The 17,859-nt window shown below is 43.8% G+C and overlaps 1 protein-coding gene across 5 annotated transcripts in view; it reads left to right on the top strand.

Moving 5' to 3' along the window:
- LOC140848938 (solute carrier family 22 member 15) overlaps positions 1-17,859 on the top strand; it is an 89,909-nt gene that overhangs the window by 50,430 nt on the left and 21,620 nt on the right. For all 5 annotated transcript variants that reach the window (XR_012130269.1, XM_073234385.1, XM_073234387.1 and 2 more), the window contains 2 exons: positions 3,361-3,501; positions 5,412-5,497. Coding sequence is in view for 4 of the 5 variants with exons in the window: in XM_073234385.1 (XP_073090486.1) it covers positions 3,361-3,501; positions 5,412-5,497 (227 nt within the window). In the remaining variant the exon portion in view is untranslated. The remainder of the gene's footprint in view (positions 1-3,360; positions 3,502-5,411; positions 5,498-17,859) is intronic.

Below are 17,859 nucleotides of genomic sequence, written 5' to 3'. Positions count from 1 at the left end.
TTGAAGATGCTATAAAATTCTAAAATCTTTTGGGGAATCTGTTATTGAAGAAAGTCTTAACTGGAGAGTAAAATTATTCCTTTGTGTTCAACCTCTGTTCCTTTGGTTATTTCCCACGATAGTACCTCTTTAAATATTTCTTTGATATCCTAAATATACTGTTAAATATTATGCAAGCATTAAAGAAAATTTTTATGGCCTATCAAAAGGATTTTAATAGCTTCAATTATGCATCCGAATAACCATCTCTGCCATTAAGGAAACTTGAAAGCAGAGCCCCCGCCTTGGGCCCATAGGCCTTCTTTGCCCATGCTCTCCCCATTCTCTGTCACCACCAGCTGACGACTAAACTCTCTAGCATCCTTAACTGGCGTTGTTTATTTGTGCTGGACTTGCTACCATCACAGCTTGGTTTAAATATGTTTGTGTGTGTTTCCTTGGCTGGAATTACTTAACTGGAATTCCTATTTTCAATGCAGGGAAGACACACGTGACACATGCAACACATTAGGAATAGCGTCGTGTAGGAGGAGGGTGAGAAATCAAAACCTCCATAGCCCATGAGGTCTTTGAAATAAAAGAGTTTATGGAGCCTTTGCAGATGCAGGCCAGATAAGGACTAAGTCCTGAGGCAGGAGGTTTCTGCTTCACCAGTAGCAAGGCCAGTAGTTAGCAGAAACAACTTGTTCACCAGACTCAAGAAACGGCACATTTTGAATGGTCTCCAGGAAATAAAGTTTTTAAAATTTACACTGGCTACAGATAAGAAAGGTGGGCTAACACGAAGTAGGGAAAGTCCTGGGATAGGTGGTGAGTCCACAGAGAAGGCTTGTGGGTTGGTTGATAAAGGTCAGGTACCATTCACTCACAAGGGGAATGCCGTGGTCCTGGGGGCCTCCTAGATGATTGCTGAAATGATTTCATCCAGGAACATGGAGTTTCTGGTTAGCTATGGGCCTGTGGCTGTTGACTGATGACCTTCCCTTGCCTCTCTCTCTTATACTCTGGTCCTATGTCTCTTAATTTAGGGCATTTCAGAATTTTTCCTTATCAAGGATCTCTACTACAGATAGAAAGGATTTTTAAAATATTTTAGTAAAGTACCTGGCTTTAAATTTGTTTAGCCAGCTGCTTACAGGCAGGTGAGTGTCACTTTGCATCCGTACATGTGTTGCCCAGCTACGACTCTGCTCATCACCCTGAGTGTAAGAGTGACAGCTCTGTGCAGTAAGAAGTCATGGGAAGTGGCTGCTGCCCTGGCTCAGCGGCCAGAAAGGTCTGACCCTCTAAGCAGTGCAGCTCCAGGCATCTCCCTTCCTTGCTTCCCATCTCTCTCCTGGTTTACTGTAGCCCATTCTTAATAGCCTAGGGCACTTGGTCTACAGCCCTAGGCTTACGAGGCTGTTTTGGCAGAGTTGGAAAGGAAGCTTTCCCTTTCCTGTTTGATCTCATCACAGCCTCAGCTCATTGGACTTTTCCTAAGGAAAACGAAAGAGAAGCAATTGGGAACTTCCCCAAATAAACACTTGTCAAAGTGAATTGCAAAAACAGAAAAACTGATGAACTTCCAAAACTCAAGTGTTTTACTGTTTGTATAGAAATTCCTGGTTTACAAAATGTTATATTCTAGTAAAGTCTAGTTTTAGGGTTTCATTTCTGTTTGTTCTCTTATGTTTTCTTTTTAATAATGTGGTCAAGTAGACACAGAAGTTCCTGTTACTCCCTTTACTCTGGTTTGAGGAAGCCACAGCTTGAAACTTCAGGGTGGCACTGATTTTGGCTAAGCTCCTGGGCTCCATAGTTCCTGGGCTACAGGAGGTAGGCTCAGGGCCCAGCATGATGCCTGTCCCCCAGGAGGCGCTCCCTAAGTGTTCCTGCAATGACATGCAGAAATAAAGTAGTGGCTTTTTAAAGGTTTCTCCCCCAGCTTATCCTCCTAGAAGATTCTGCCTCTGCCACACACCTTGTTTTCTCTTTCCTGTTCTGGGTATTTGCAGCATATGCTTCCACTGAATGCTGGGTGGGGTTGAGAACCTGGTCTGGGAATTGGGGTACCAGTCATTTCTGGCCTGCTGGTGACCCACTGATGGTCCAGTCACTTCTCAGTGCATGTTCTCAACACCATCCTCTGTTGGCTTTCTGCATAGAAGTTCTTTTCTGGAGCCATTTTGATAATATTATAATAATTGGCTAAGGCAAGTGTTCCATAAATTGTTGAATTGAAAAAAGTAAGAGTAGAGTCATTGTCTTCTATTAGATGTAGGAATGCTTAATGAAAACACAAACAGAACCTTCCTACACTGCTGGTGGGAATGTAAATTAGTTCAACCATGTGGAAAGCAAGATGGAGGTTCCTCAAAAAACTACAAATAGAAATACCATTTGACCTGGAAATTCCACTCCTAGGAATTTACCCAAAGAAAACAGTTCTCAGATTCAAGAAGACATATGCACCCCTATGTTTATCGCAGCACTATTTACAATAGCCAAGAAATGGAAGCAACCTATGTGTCCATCAGTAGATGAATGGATAAAGAAGAGGTAGTACGTATACACAATGGGATACTATTCAACCATAAGAAAGAAACAAATCGTACCATTTGCAACAACGTGGAAGGAGCTAGAGGGTATTATGCTCAGTGAAATAAGTCAGGCAGAGAAAGACAAATACTAAATGAATTCCCTCATTTGTGGAGTATAATAACAACGATGCAAAACTGAAGTAACAAAACAGCAGCAGACTCACAAACTCCGAGAAGGGACTAACAGTTACCAAAGGGAAGGGGTGTGGGAGGGTAGGTGGGAGGGAAGGAGAAGGGGATTGAGGAGTGTTATGAATAGTACACATGGTGTGGGGGGGATCATGAGGAAGATAGTGTAACATGGAGAAGACAAGTAATAACTCTGTGGCATCTTACTACACTGATGAACAGTGACTGCAATGGGGTATGGAAGGGGACTTGATAATAAGGGTGAATATAGTAACCACATTGTTTTTCATGTGAAACCTTCATAAGAGCGTATATCAATGATACCTTAATAAAAAATAATAAAATATCCATAAATAAATAAATAAATATTTGGGAGAATTAGAAAAGCACAATGTCTTTCCTCTTTTAGGAGCAGGCTACTCATTGGCTCTTCAGAACATCTAAATGTAGCTCCAATCATTTCCAAGGTCCCTTTAATTTTTGTTTTTTCCTAATATAAAAATTTAGATTAGGGTAGGAAGGTTAGTGGAAGAGTCAAGCTTATTGCTTGAGACAGATGATATTATATTGAACCAATATTTGAAACTTCTCTGGCAACTTCTTAAGTGCTTTTTCTGTTGTCCTTCTTGTCTTTTTCCCCCATTTTCAGGTTTGTGTGCAGCTTGGTATATTATGGCCTAACTCTGAGTGCAGGTGATCTAGGTGGAAATATTTATGCCAATCTGGCCCTGTCTGGCCTCATAGAGATTCCATCCTACCCTATATGCATCTACTTGATCAACCAAAGATGGTGAGTATAGATTAGTGTGAAGTGCACTGTATACACACACACACTCTTCTATACATCAATACCAAAATATTATTGTCTTTGCCCATATGCAGTATCTGCTAATTAGTCCATGATGATTAGAATTCTTCTCAGAACAAACAACAGTAAGAATTCATTTTTTAGTGTATTATTGTTTGGGTTCCATGTGTACAGGTTTTCATGTAGGTTTTTGGTGCAGTGTTGAAAGGCGTAACCACCTGAACATTTTTGAGAGTGTGTGTATAATTTGTTGATCCTAACAGATAAGATTGTTGGCTGTATGTAGAGAGAACTCCATCAGCCTAACCGCTATCACTGAGAAGTTCTTACACAAGACAGGGAACTGGAGGAACCAGAAAGACTTTTTTTACCACCCAAGACTGACTTGACTTCGCTGAGCTGAAGCACGTATCCTGCTTTTGTTGCTCATTGTCAGTGGGCAGTTTTAAAATACGTTTTAAAAGTTGTTTCATAGAGCACCCTTTCCTCAGGTTTCTCCAGTTGCTTCTGTTGTGGAACCCATTGCAATGGCAGCTAAACATCCCATTCTGTGTGACCCAGGGATCCGCTGGATTGTGTCATTTCTCATTATCCAATACTCATCATTTTAATCAAAAACAGCATTCCTTTACCATTGCACTTGGTGCCGTTTGATGGATATTGAGCTCAGGGCATTTTTGAAAGGCAGGTTTGAACTGTGTTCAGTGGAAGCTTCTTCTCTGGGGGATGGTCCCAGTTGCCTGCTGACCCCCTGTTTATGACTGAGTCGCTCTCACCATGGTCCCACAGTTGAGTCAGGCAGCATACTCAGAAATCTGTTCCCCAGGTCCCCAGTGTGCCAGACACGTCTCCTTTGTGCTGTTATAGCCTCCTGTGCACGCCTCTGATGACCACTTCACGTGTTACAAAGATGCTGTCCGTGGAAGGCTCCTGTGTGTGTGTGTGCATCCCTAGTGCCTGCCTCGCATGGGGCTGTCATTTGAAAGGCAGTCAGTACTGACTTAAATGAAGCACAGGAACCTGGCCACTCAAGTCCCTTCCTGTCTCCTAGCCACTACCAGTCAGAGTGAGGATTAAAGTCTCAGGCACAGGGAAGGAACATCACTCTTAGATCAAGCAAACCTGAATTCAAATCAGCCTGAAGTCAGCCACCTGTTAGTTTTATAACTTTGACAAGTTACTAAGCCTCCATGTATTTATCCTTGAACTAGGAATTATAAAATTCCTCTGGCAAAATTGTTATAAAAATTAAAAGTAATACTGAAGTTCTTACAAGAGGACATAGCAAATTGTGGGCCCTTAGAAAAGGGAGGCTAATTAGTGTTAATATCTTTCTTCCAAATCTAGAGCTCTTATTTGAAATTATTTCCCCCAATAAAAGTGTGCAGTAAATTTCAGTTAATTCTGATATATTAACAAGAATTTTTTTCTGTTTGTATTTTAAAGAGAACTATTTTTACAATGTTTAAAACTAACTGCTAAAAGGCTCAAGCAATCAGAAAATGAACTGAACTGCAAGATTCCTTTCTTCTTGTTTTAGCTTCATTCTGTAGAAGATGGAAAATGTAACAGTACATGCCTTATAGGTTTATTTTTAGAATTAAGTAAGATAATAGATAGGAAACATTTAAAACAGTGCCTGGAGCATAGTAAATACAGAAATATGTTCTTTTCCTGTGCCCATCATTTAATCCTTCTATCCAGCAAATTTGCCTTTGTTTTATGGTTGTTATGTATATTATGTCCTGGTCAGTCACATTTGACACCCACCCCTTAAGAAAAGAGAACATAATGAAACTGCGGACGTTTGAAAAGGAAAGTTGGGGTGGAGGGAAGAAGCAGATGAATTTATTAGTCTCAAGAGAAATGTGCAATTTCTTTCTATTATTTAGGTTTGGTAGAAAGCGGACATTAGCAGCATTTCTGTGCCTGGGAGGACTGGCTTGTCTTATTGTAATGTTTCTTCCAGAAAAGAAAGGTATGCCTTTCAAATTTCTACATAAGGGGTTTGAACAGCACTTTTATTACAGTGAATCTCAGTATAGTAGGGAGATTTCCATATGCCATGCTGTATTTCTGTGATTGCATATTATTTAGCAATTGTGCAGGATATAATGGGCCAGATTCTTTCCATTGCGTAAACTGTTCTCTGGGTGAATAATGTACTTAGAGGTGCACTATTAATTCTTTCAGGCGATTAAGCTACCATCTGGGATGTCTGGCCTCAAGTACTGGTGATGTTAGAATTGTTTGTTTGACGAGGAGGAGAACCATTGAGTTCTGTACAAAAAGAAACTGTCCAAAGCCCCAAATGGCACTCCTCACTCCAGCCAGTCACAAGATTGCAGACCAGAGTCACTGGTTCTCTGAGACAGCTTTGGCAGCCCTCAGTGTGTCCATCAGTGCTCCCAGGGTGCCTCACAGGAACATAGCAACAGTAAGAAAAACACTCACTGTTGGTGACAGTTGCTGTTTTCTCAGTCATACATAAAGGGTGAATAAACCATACTTAGGAAACTTTGGTGTTTTTATATATTTGTAGCTTTGTTACACCAACACGTCTTTAAGAAAGATCCCTTGGGCATCCTATCTAACCTGATTTTTGCCCCTCTGTGGAAGCTCTGTTCATAGTGCTGGTTCTCAACCTTTTCGTTGTTGCTCCAGCACACCTGAGGCATGTGAGCTTCAGTATCAAGAACTGTGGTTTAGGTACTGATTTTCAACAGTGAGGAGAGGGTTGTGACAAACTCTCTGTTGCTGGGTCATATGATACAACCAGAGGCCTGTCTGAGGGCTTTGGGATTTTTATAGGGCTCCATAATGAGGTGTACTTCAGGTGGGAATCATTGTGAGATGGTTTAACAGAAAGTTTTGAAAAACACAAGAAATGCAGCTGAAGAATCCATTCCTTTCAGAGCATATCATGTATTAAATGCTTCTTTGGTAATTGCTTCTCCTTGAGGTTCAGTTGCTGGAGACTCCCGGCCACATGTTCTACTTCTAGAACCTTCCAGTACAGCTGCTCTGCTGTTGATTGCTGCCTGAAAGTCTTTGCCTTGAATGGAGAGTGTAGTTTGTTCACTAATTTGGATTTTACCCAGTATTTAGAAATAGCCTTATAGTGATTTTCTTGGAATCATGGAAACTAGAAATTCAGTAAGTTTATTTCTTATTTTTCAAGCAAATTATTGACTCTGGTTAGAGACAGAACAGGAGAAATTCCTCCCAACTACTGTCCTGCTGTGGGCTTGTAGAACTAAGTGCCCAGGGCTGTTTGTTTGGGACGAGACAGTAACCAGCTGCATGTCATCAGCAGGTTTTGTTTTTCATAGACAATGTGGAAATACAAGTGTTTTCTTCCTATATTAGCCCAGTGTTCTAATTGTCACCTCATAGAGAAAAGCTTTCCATCATTACTATAAGCACCTATAACCTATCTCATCTCTGCAAGCCAAACCTATAGATATCTTCCTCCCTTGCACAGATCTGTGCACCCCAGTAACCTACATCCTAGGACTCTGTCCATGGCCCTTGCTACAAAAACCCAAAGTGAAAGCGTATTTATCTCCCATCCAACCAGTCTTCACTCTCTGCTCACTTCCAGTTAGTTTGAAGAGAGCATCTCAAACCCATTGTCCATTGTGCCCCTTGGCGGATACTGAGCATAGCAGGGTGTCTTAGAAACTCCAGGAATGCGCCTCAGGAACATGATGCCTCTATCATTCTTTGAAAAGTGGACATCTACTCTATTTTTAGAGATTCCCGGGGAATGAAAATTGCTTCTGTTTTTAATAACCATTATAATGTTAGAATGATCCTCTTCTACTACAGCTGAGCCCATTTCCTTTCATTTTATTCATTGCTAGAGATATAGAACAGATGGTCACCCTTTTTTCCTTTTGCATAATCCTTTCTATACTTGCAGGGAGTCATCTATTCCTGAATCTCCTCTTGTTTGAGCTAAAAAAAACCTGTACTTTACACTTTCTTTAATCTTTTCATATTTACTCTTCAAAATATTTGATGACTTTCTTTTAAATTTCAGTTATTTCAAAGTTCTGAGCTTTAAGCTACATGCAGTGAAAATTCTGATAAATATATATTAAGAAAGAGACGTAGTTGTTTGAAAAATTCTTTTAGTATCTTGTGTGAGCTTGGAGACCACTCATTTTCTCACTGACTTTTTTTTTTTTTAAGTATTGTTAATATACAATCTTATGTTGGTTTCAAATGTACACCACAGTGGTTCAGGAGTCCCTATGATCAATTTATATTGTGATTGCAAATTACTGTGCTCTTTTATCCCCCTCCCTCCCACTCCCCAACCCCTCCCCCTGAGTAGCCATTAGTCCCTTCTCAGTATCTACGAGTATACTGCTATTTAGTTCCATTTTGCTTTGTTTTTATATTCCACAAATAAGTGAAATCATATGGTATTTGTCTTTCTCCATCTGGCTTATTTCACTGAGCATAATACCCTCTAGCTCCATCCATGTTGTTGCAAATAGCAGAATTTGTTTTCTTCTTATGGCTGAATAATATTCCATTGTGTATATGTACCACCTCTTCTTTGTCCATTCATCTACTCACGGACACTTAGGTTGCTTCCCTGTCTTGGCTATTGCAAATCGTGTGGCAATAAACATAGGAGTGCATATATCTTTTCATGTCAGGGATTTTCTTATCTTTGGGTAAATTCCCAGGAGTGGAATTCCTGGGTCAAATGGTATTTCTATTTTTAGTTTTTTGAGGAACCTCCATACTACTTTCCACAGAGGTTGCACCAGTTTACATTCTTATGAACAGTGTGGGAGGGTTCCTTCTCACTGCTTTTTATGCTTATTTTTCCTATTTCCCATCAGACATACATTCCTCCTCTCCTTTCTGTCAATTTAGGTGTCCCACTGCCTACCAAATATTTTTAGCATCTCTATATGATGTGGTTCTCTGTGACTGAGGCACAGACATAGAGATACACCTCTAGAAGAGACAGCCAGAAAATAGGTTGTTTGACATTCCTCAGCCTGTGATACAGAATTATCAGACAAAAGGGTCCTGCCCAGTGCATATTTGCACCTGCTTGGCCTCCAAGTACATGTTCTCCTCTGGGGCTAATGTTACTAGGTGGCCACTACAGGTTATCATACATTTTACCTGATCGCTACCCTTGCTTGAAGGAACCTGATTAAGCTTATAATAACTGGTTACCATTTACTAAATATTGCCAGTGTGCTGGGTTCTCTTCAGATATAGGAGGTAGTACATATTATCCCCATTTTATGAGGAAACTAAAATTTAGATAGGTCCAGAAACTTTCCAGTGATACACAGCAGTAGGCAGCCCACCCAGAATTCAGATTTCATGTCTTTCTGACTCTGAAGCCTGGGCTCTTTGAGGAATGTCGTTTTGTACTCTGGGAGTTTTACAACCACAGTATTCATTGTACATGGTGAAGCTGTTGTCCTGGAGGATTAATCCTGCCTGGGCCAATTCTTAACTCTTCAGTGGGCAGACCTGATGAGAACTGGCCACAGTCCAAGAACCTGGGCTGTCAGAGTGGCCCTGGGTGGTAGGAAGGCTTCTGGCAACTGTGGTCCTGGCAGGGAATCTGAATACTAGGAAGTCACAGAATGTGACTAGATAAATAAGTTTCCCAGTTGAAGGGAGTCTCCTCAGAGTCACCTCAAGTGGAATATTTATATCTCACTTCTTTCCTCAACCTTGTTTTGCCCATTCATTTATTTGACTTCCCTAATGCTTGCTATATGCAGGCTACTATTTGTAAACAAGATCTAGTTTTTGGCTTCAAAAAGCCTACAGTCTAGTGAGGAAAATGAGTGATAGAGGGTATGTATGAGAATTGACAACCAAATGCTATGGGAACTTTTAACTTCAAGCCATGATGGAGACCAGCTACTTAAATGCTTTAAACAACTATGAAAACAGAAAAAATATAAGAAAATTGATTTTCAGACATTGGACAACAGGCTGCACCGGGCAGACAGTGATCCCTGAGAGAAAGGCAATGTCGTGTGCCCATGAGTGTCATAGCTCGGGTCTCCAAGCCATAGTGCAGGGAGGAGGAGCCCAGCAAATCCTGGTGCTCTTGCTGACTGAAAAGACAGATACTGAAGCTTGAGGAGGCCAAGATGGCTAGAATTTGTTGGGTGAAATACCAGGGAGGAGTAAGATACATAAGGAAGAACTCCAGGATCTGCACAAGGGGTCTCTAAGCCCTTAGCTACTTACTACTCTGTGCTTGCATTTGAGGAAACTGCTGAGGCCAGGAAGAGGACCTCCAGAAAGGAGCAGGTGGAACAGTTCTTGGAACCTAAGGCCATACCTGGTTTGTGTTCTTTTCAGCCAGGTGTGGAGCACTGGGTAGAGACCCTCCTGGATGAAAGTGGCCCTGCACTAAAGTCTGTTCTATGTGCCCTAAAAGTACTTTAAAAAAATCAAAAGGTTCAAGTGTTTCCAAGTAACTAACTACATCTCAGAGTAATGAATGATAATATTTAAAGTAATACAGTAAAATCCAGCACCTAACTGTATAGCATTTATAATTGACAGCATCTAGTCAAATATTGCTAGCTTGCAAATAAGCAGGAAAATGCCCCCCTCACCCAGGAGACATCACAATGGAAACAAAACCAAAAATGACATAGATGATGCAATGAGGAGACAAGACTGTTAAAACGCTGTTACAAACATACCACATATGTTTAAGAAGGTAGAGGAAAGCATGATCACAATGAGCAGAGAATTTGAAAAGACACAAAAAAGGCACACATGTAACATCTAGAGATCAAGCATACATTACTTGAAAAAAAATGCAGTGGATGAAATTAACTATAGATGAAAAGATCAGTGAAAAAGACCTAACAAAATAAACTACCCAGAATGAAATGGAAAAAAAATAATTGAATAAAAAGTTAGCAAAGCATCAGTGAGTTGTAGGACAATACCAAGCCTAACATGCATATGTAACTACAGTCTAAGAAGGAAGAAGTAAAGAAAAATGTATTTGCAGAAATGGGTCAGATACATTCCAAATTTGATGAAAACTGTAAACAAATAATGAGAAGGTCATTTCTTCAAGAACACATATCAGTTCTGATTGTGTGTGCATCTAACAATGCGTTCAAAATTCATGAGGCAAAAATGGATAGAATTGAAAGGATAAATAGACGAATATTTCAATTATCCCTTTCTCAGTGATTAATAGAAAAAGTAGACAGAAAAGAATTCAGGATTTGGAGACTTGAACAGCCAGCATGACCTAATTGACATTTTTCAAACACTGTACCCAATATAGCAGAATATGCATTCCACCTGAAGTACACACAGAACATTGACTAAGAGAGAACACATTCTGGGCGGGCGGGGGGGGGGGGGGGGGGGTGGGGGGGGGGGGGGGGGGGGGGTGGGGGGGGGGGGGGGGAGGGGGGGGGGGGGGGGGGGGGGTGGGGGGGGGGGGGGGGGGGGGGGGGGGGTGGGGGGGGGGGGGGGGGGGGGGGGGGGGGGGGGGGGGGGGGGGTTGGCGGGGGGGAGGGGGGGGGGGGGAGGGGGGGGTGGGGGGGGGGGGGGGGGGGGGGGGGGGGGGGGCGGGGGGGGTGCGGGGGGGGGGGGAGGGGGGGGGTGGGTGGGGGGGGGGGGGGGCGGAAGGGTGGGCGGGGGGGGGGGGGGGGTGCCGGCCCCGGTGGGTGGGGGGGGGGGGGGGGGTGGGGGGGGGGGTGGGGGGGGGGGAGGGGGGGGGGGGGGGGGGGGGGGGGGGGGGGGGGGGGGGGGTGGGGGGGGGGGGGGGGGGGGGGGGGGGGGGGGGGGGGGGGGGGGGGGGGGGGGGGGTGGGGGGGGGGGGGGGGGGGGGGGGGGGGGGGGGGGGGGGGGGGGGGGGGGGGGGGGGGGGGGGGGGGGGGGGGGGGTGGGGGGGGGGGGGGGGGGGGGGTGGGGGGGGGGGGGGGGGGGGGGGGGGGGGGGGGGGGGGTGGGGGGGGGGGGGGGGGGGGGGGGGGGGGGTGGGGGGGGGGGGGGGGGGGGGGGGGGGGGGGGGGGGGGGGGTGGGGGGGGGGGGGGGGGGGGGGGGGGCGGCGTGGGGGGGGGGGGGGCGGGGGGGGGCGGGCGGGGGGGGGGTGGGGGGGGGGGGGGGGGGGTGGGGGGGGCGGGGGGGGGGGGGGGGGGGGGGGGGGGGGGGGGGGGGGGGGGGGGGGGGGGGGGTGGGGGGGGGGGGGGGGGGGGGGGGGGGGGGGGGGGGGGGGGTGGGGGGGAGGGGGTGGTGGGGGGGGGGGGGGAGGGGGGGGGGGGGGGGCGGGGGGAGGGGGGGGGGGGGGGGGGGGGCGGGGGGGGGTGGTGAAGGAGGGGGGGGGGGGGGGGCGGGGGGGCGGGGGGGGGTGGGGGGGGGGGGGGAGGGGGGGGGGCGGGGGGGGGGGGGGGGGGGTGTGGGGTGGGGGGGGGGGGGGGGGGGGGGGGGGGGGGGGGTGGGTGGGGGGGGGGGGGTGGGGGGGGGGGGGGGGGGGGGGGGGGGGGGTGGGGGGGGGGGTGGGGGGGGGGGGGGGGGGGGGGGGGGGGGGTGGGGGGGGGGGGGGGGGGGGGGGGGGGGGGGGGGGGTCGGGGGGGGGGGGGGGGGGGGGGGGTGGGGGGGGGGGGGGTGGGGGGGGGGGGGGGGGGGGGGGGGGGGGGGGGGGTGGGGGGGGGGGGGGGGGGGGGGGGGGGGGGGGGGGGGGGGGGAGGGGGCGGGGGGGGGGGGGGGGGAGGGGGGGGGGGGGCGCGGGGGGGGGGGGGGGGGGGGGGGGGGGCATAATACATGTTTCAATAAATTTAAAAGGATTGAAATATTATAAAAATTAGTTTTATGACCAGAATGGAATTCAACTAGAAATCAATAACTGAAAGTTATTAAGGAAATCCTCAAATATCTGGATTTTTTTTTGAGAGGGAATCTCTCATATTTATTGATCAAATGGTTGTTAACAACAATAAAATTCTGTATAGGGGACTCAATGCACAATCATTAATCAACCCCAAGCCTAGTTCTCAACAGTCTCCAATCTTCTGAAGCATAACGAACAAGTTCTTACATGGTGAACAAATTCTTACATAGTGAGTAAGTTCTTACATGGTGAACAGTACAAGGGCAGTCATCACAGAAACTTTAGGTTTTGATCATGCATTATGAACTAGAAACAATCAGGTCAAATATGAATGTTCGTTTGATTTTTATACTTGATTTTATGTGAATCCCACATTTCTCCCTTATTATTATTGTTATTATTATTATCTTTAATAAAATGCTGAAGTGGTAGGTACATGCAAGATAAAGGTAGAAAACATAGTTTAGTGCTGTAAGAGGGCAAATGGAGATATCAGGTGTGTGCCTATAGACTACGTATTAATCCAAGCTAGACCAGGGCAACAAAACATCCACGGATGCAGAAGATTTCTCTCAAAACAGGGAGGGGTGGGGTTCTAAGCCTCACCTCTGTTGATCCCCAATTTCTCACCTGATGGCCCCCCTGAGACTGTGCCTGTCTTAGGTTGTTCCTCCCTTGAGGAATCTTACCCGTCTCTGGCTAACCAGTCATCTACCGGGGCCGTACAGGGAAATATAAAGTTGGTAAGTGAGAGAGAGAAGTAATATTGTTTGAAAAGGTGAGCTTTTTACTTCTTTGCAGATTTATGCCCTGTGGCTTTTATGCCCAGTATTTGTCTTGACGTATCTTTACCACTTGGAAGAATTATGATACTCGGTAATTTTGTTATGAGGCATGAAGTCTACTTAAGGGTTGTAATTAGGAAGGATGAAGAAAAGCTATAGAAGTAGCAGACGGAAGAAAACATGGGAAGATTGATTATTTCTTTGACATATCTTCCTGTAGAGAAACATGAGCATGTATAGGTTTTAAACTACTAATTAAATTGCGTACACACATTAACATAATAGGAATACAGCTACATAACCAAAGCAGACCTACAATTACCAGCCATCTCCAGTGAAACCAAGAAAACCAGTTAGGCACCCTAGGCATTTGTGAAAACTTATCAGTGATAATGGATATTGTCTAACTGAATTTGAATAGTTTGAGAAAAATCAGAAAAATTAAAACAACACGTTCCTGGGAACTGTTCACATCCCATAATGTTCTTTTAACAGTGGATAGTCTGTAATCGCAAGATTTTGGAGCGCTGCAACTTGCACTGCTCCTGATTCTTGGTTGAGTTCCGACAGTATAGATCCAGTCAAATTTGTTGTTTTACTGTATGCACAGGCCAGCTTAGATATCTCCTTCTTCATTCCAATGGCAAGTCCAGGAACTGGTGGGATGAATGCAGCTACAACTGCAACAGCGCCACGATCTTTGTTGAACTTTTTTGATGTTCATCTTCTGGAATGACTCTTCCAGAGAGTGTTGATGTTGGAAGTTCTTCTTCATATCGTATCTTAATTCATTTTCTGGGTAGCCAAATTAGGCTTTGATCCTCTGTATAAACACAAACAGACCCTTTGCCCACACTTTGATATGCCCTTTATATTATTGTGAAGAACTTATTGGAGATCACCACACAGGAACTGCTTTCTTTTTTTTTAAGAGAAAGGAATATTATCAGAAAAATGTACTTCCATAGCTAATCATCTGACACCCTTTACATGATCAAAATTAAGGATATTTAAAGCATGCTTTAATCATTGATTTACTGTTAGTTTAATCCTATCAGGGAGTAATCCCCCTTTTCTTTCCTTTTTCTTCTTTTTTTGTTATAATTAATCTACAATTACATGAAGAATATTATGTTTACTAGGCTCTCCCCTATACCAGGTCCCCACCACAAACCCCTTTACAGTCACTGTCCATCAGCATAGCAAAATGTTGTAGAATCACTACTTGTCTTCTCTGTGTTGTACAGACCTCCCCTTTCTCCCATACCCCCATTATGCATGCTAATCATAATACCCCCTTTCTTCTTCCCCCCACTTATCCCTCCCTACCCACCCATCCTCCCCAGTCCCTTTCCCTTTGGTACCTGTTAGTCCATTCTTGGGTTCTGTGAGTCTGCTGCTGTTTTTTTCTTCACTTTTTCCATTGTTCTTATGCTCCACAGATGAGTGAAATCATTTGGTATTTCTCTTTCTCAGCTTGGCTTATTTCACTGAGCATAATACCCTGTAGCTCCATCCATGTTGTTGCAAATGGTAGGATTTGTTTTCTTCTTATGGCTGAATGATATTCCATTGTGTATATGTACCACATCTTCTTTATCCATTCATCTATTAATGGACACTTAGGTTGCTTCCATTTCTTGGCTATTGTAAATAGTGCTGCGATAAACATAGGGGTGCATCTGTCTTTTTCAAATTTGAGTGCTGCGTTCTTAGGGTAAATTCCTAGGAGTGGTATTCCTGGGTCAAATGGTAAGTTTATTTTGAGCATTTTGAGGAATGACCATACTGCTTTCCACAATGATTGAACTAGTTTACATTCCCACCAGCAGTGTAGGAGGGTTCCCCTTTCTCCACAACCTCGCCAACATTTGTTGTTGTTTGTCTTTTGGATGGCAGCCATCCTTACTGGTGTGAGGTGATACCTCATTGTGGTTTTAATTTGCATTTCTCTGATGACTAGCAATGTGGAGCATCCTTTCTGTTGCTGTTGGCCATCTGTATTTCTTCTTTGGAGAACTGTCTCTTCAGTTCCTCTGCCCATTTTTTAATTGGATTATTTGTTTTTTGTTTGTTGAGGTGGGTGAGCTCTTTATATATTTTGGACATCAAGCCTTTATCGGATCTGTCATTTACAAATACATTCTCCCATACTGTAGGGTACCTTTTTGTTCTATTGATGGTGTCTTTTGCTATACAGAAGCTTTTCAGCTTAATATAGTCCCACTTGTTCATTTTTGCTGTTGTTTTCCTTGCCCGGGGAGATATGTTCAAGAAGAGGTCACTCATGTTTATGTCTAAGAGGTTTTTGCCTATGTTTTTTTCTAAGAGTTTTATGGTTTCATGACTTACATTCAGGTCTTTGAACCATTTTGAATTTACTTTTGTGTGTGGGGTTAGACAATGGTCCAGTTTCATTCTCCTACAGGTAGCTGTCCAGTTTTGCCAGCACCATCTGTTGAAGAGACTGTCATTTCGCCACTGTATATCCATAGCACCTTTATCAAATATTAATTGACCATATATGTTTGGGTTGATGTCTGGAGTCTCTAATCTGTTCCACTGGTCTGTGGCTCTGTTCTTGTGCCAGTACCAAATTGTCTTGATTACTATGGCTTTGTAGTAGAGCTTGAAGTTGGGGAGTGATATCCCCCCTACTTTATTCTTCTTTCTCAGGATTGCTTTGGCTATTCGGGGTCTTTGGTGTTTCCTTATGAATTTTTGAATTATTTGTTCCAGTTCGTTGAAGAATGTTGCTGGTAATTTGATAGGGATTGCATCAAATCTGTATATTGCTTTGGGCAGGATGGCCATTTTGACGATATTAATTCTTCCTAGCCATGAGCATGGGATGAGTTTCCATTTGTTAGTGTCCCCTTTAATTTCTCTTAAGAGTGACTTGTAGTTTTCAGGGTATAGGTCTTTCACTTCTTTGGTTAGGTTTATTCCTAGGTATTTTATTCTTTTTGATGCAATTGTGAATGGAATTGTTTTCCTGGTTTCTCTTTCTATTGATTCATTGTTAGTATATAGGAAAGTCACAGATTTCTGTGTGTTAATTTTGTATCCTGCAACTTTGCTGTATTCCGATGTCGGTTCTAGTAGTTTTGGAGTGGAGTCTTTAGGGTTTTTTATGTACAGTGTCATGTCATCTGCAAATAGTGACAGTTTAACTTTTTCTTTACCAATCTGGACTCCTTGTATTTCTTTGTTTTGTCTGATTGCCATGACTAGGACCTCCAGTCCTATGTTAAATAACAGTGGGGAGAGTGGGCATACCTTTCTTGTTCCCGATCTCAGATGTAAAGCTTTCCGCTTCTCGCTGTTCAGTATAATGTTGGCTGTGGGTTTATGATATATGGCCTTTATTATGTTGAGGTACTTTCCCTGTATGCCCATTTTGTTGAGAGTTTTTATCATGAATGGATGTTGAATTTTGTCAAATGCTTTCTCAGCATCTATGGAGATGATCATGTGGTTTTTGCGCTTCTTTTGGTTGATGTGGCGGATGATGTTGATGGATTTTCGAATCTTCTACCATCCTTGCATCCCTCAGATGAATCCCACTTGCTCATGGTGTATGATCCTCTTGATGTATTTTTGAATTCGGTTTGCTAATATTTTGTTGATTGTTTTTGCATCTACATTCTTCAGGGATATTGGTCTGTAGTTTCTTTTTTGGTGGGGTCTTTGCCTTGTTTTAGTATTAGGGTGATGTTGGCTTCATAGAATGAGTTTGGGAGTACTCCCTCCTCTTCTATTTTTTGGAAAACTTTAAGGAGAATGAGTATTATGTCTTCTCTGTGTGTCTGATAAAATTGCGAGGTATATCCGTCTGGCCCGGGGGTTTTGTTCTTGGGTAGTTTTTTGATTACTGCTTCAATTTCTTTGCTATGATTGGTTTGTTTAACTTTTGTGTTTTTTCCTTGGTCAGTCTTGGAAGGTTGTATTTTTCTAGGAAGTTGTCCATTTCTTCTAGGTTTTCCAGCTTGTTGGGATATAGGTTTTCATAGTAGTCTTTAATAATTCTTTGTATTTCTGTGGAGTCTGTCATGATTTTTCCGTTCTCATTTCTGATTCTGTTGATTTGTGTTGATTCTCTTTTTCTCTTAATAAGTTTGGCTAGAGACTTATCTATTTTGTTTATTTTCTCAAAGAATCAGCTCTTGGTTTCATTGATTTTTGATATTGTTTTATTCTTCTCAATTTTGTTTATTTCTTCTCTGATCTTTATTATTTCCCTCCTTCTGTTGACTTAAAGCCTCATTTGTTCTTCTTTTTCCAGTTTCGATAATTGTGCTGTTAGCCTATTCATTTGGGATTGTTCTCCCTTCTTTAAGTGTGCCCAGATCACTATATACTTTGCTCTTAAGACTGCTTTCGCTGCATCCCACAGAAGTTGGGGCTTTGTGTTGTTGTTCTCATTTGTTTCCATATATTCCTTGATCTCTATTTTAACTTGTTCGTTGATCCATTGATTATTTAGGAGCATGTTGTTAAACCTCCATGTGTTTGTGTGCTTTTTTGTTTTCTCTGTAGAATTTATTTCTAGTTTTATACCTTTGTGGTCTGAAAAATTGGTTGGTAGAATTTCAATATTTTGGATTTTGCTGAGGCTCTTTTTGTGGGCTAGTATGTGGTCTATTCTGGAGAATGTTCCATGTGCACTTGCGAAGAATGTATATCCTG

Source organism: Manis javanica, chromosome 4, assembly GCF_040802235.1.
Source record: "Manis javanica isolate MJ-LG chromosome 4, MJ_LKY, whole genome shotgun sequence".
Taxonomy (NCBI): Eukaryota; Metazoa; Chordata; class Mammalia; order Pholidota; family Manidae; genus Manis; species Manis javanica.
This window is presented reverse-complemented; position numbering and strand designations above follow the sequence as displayed.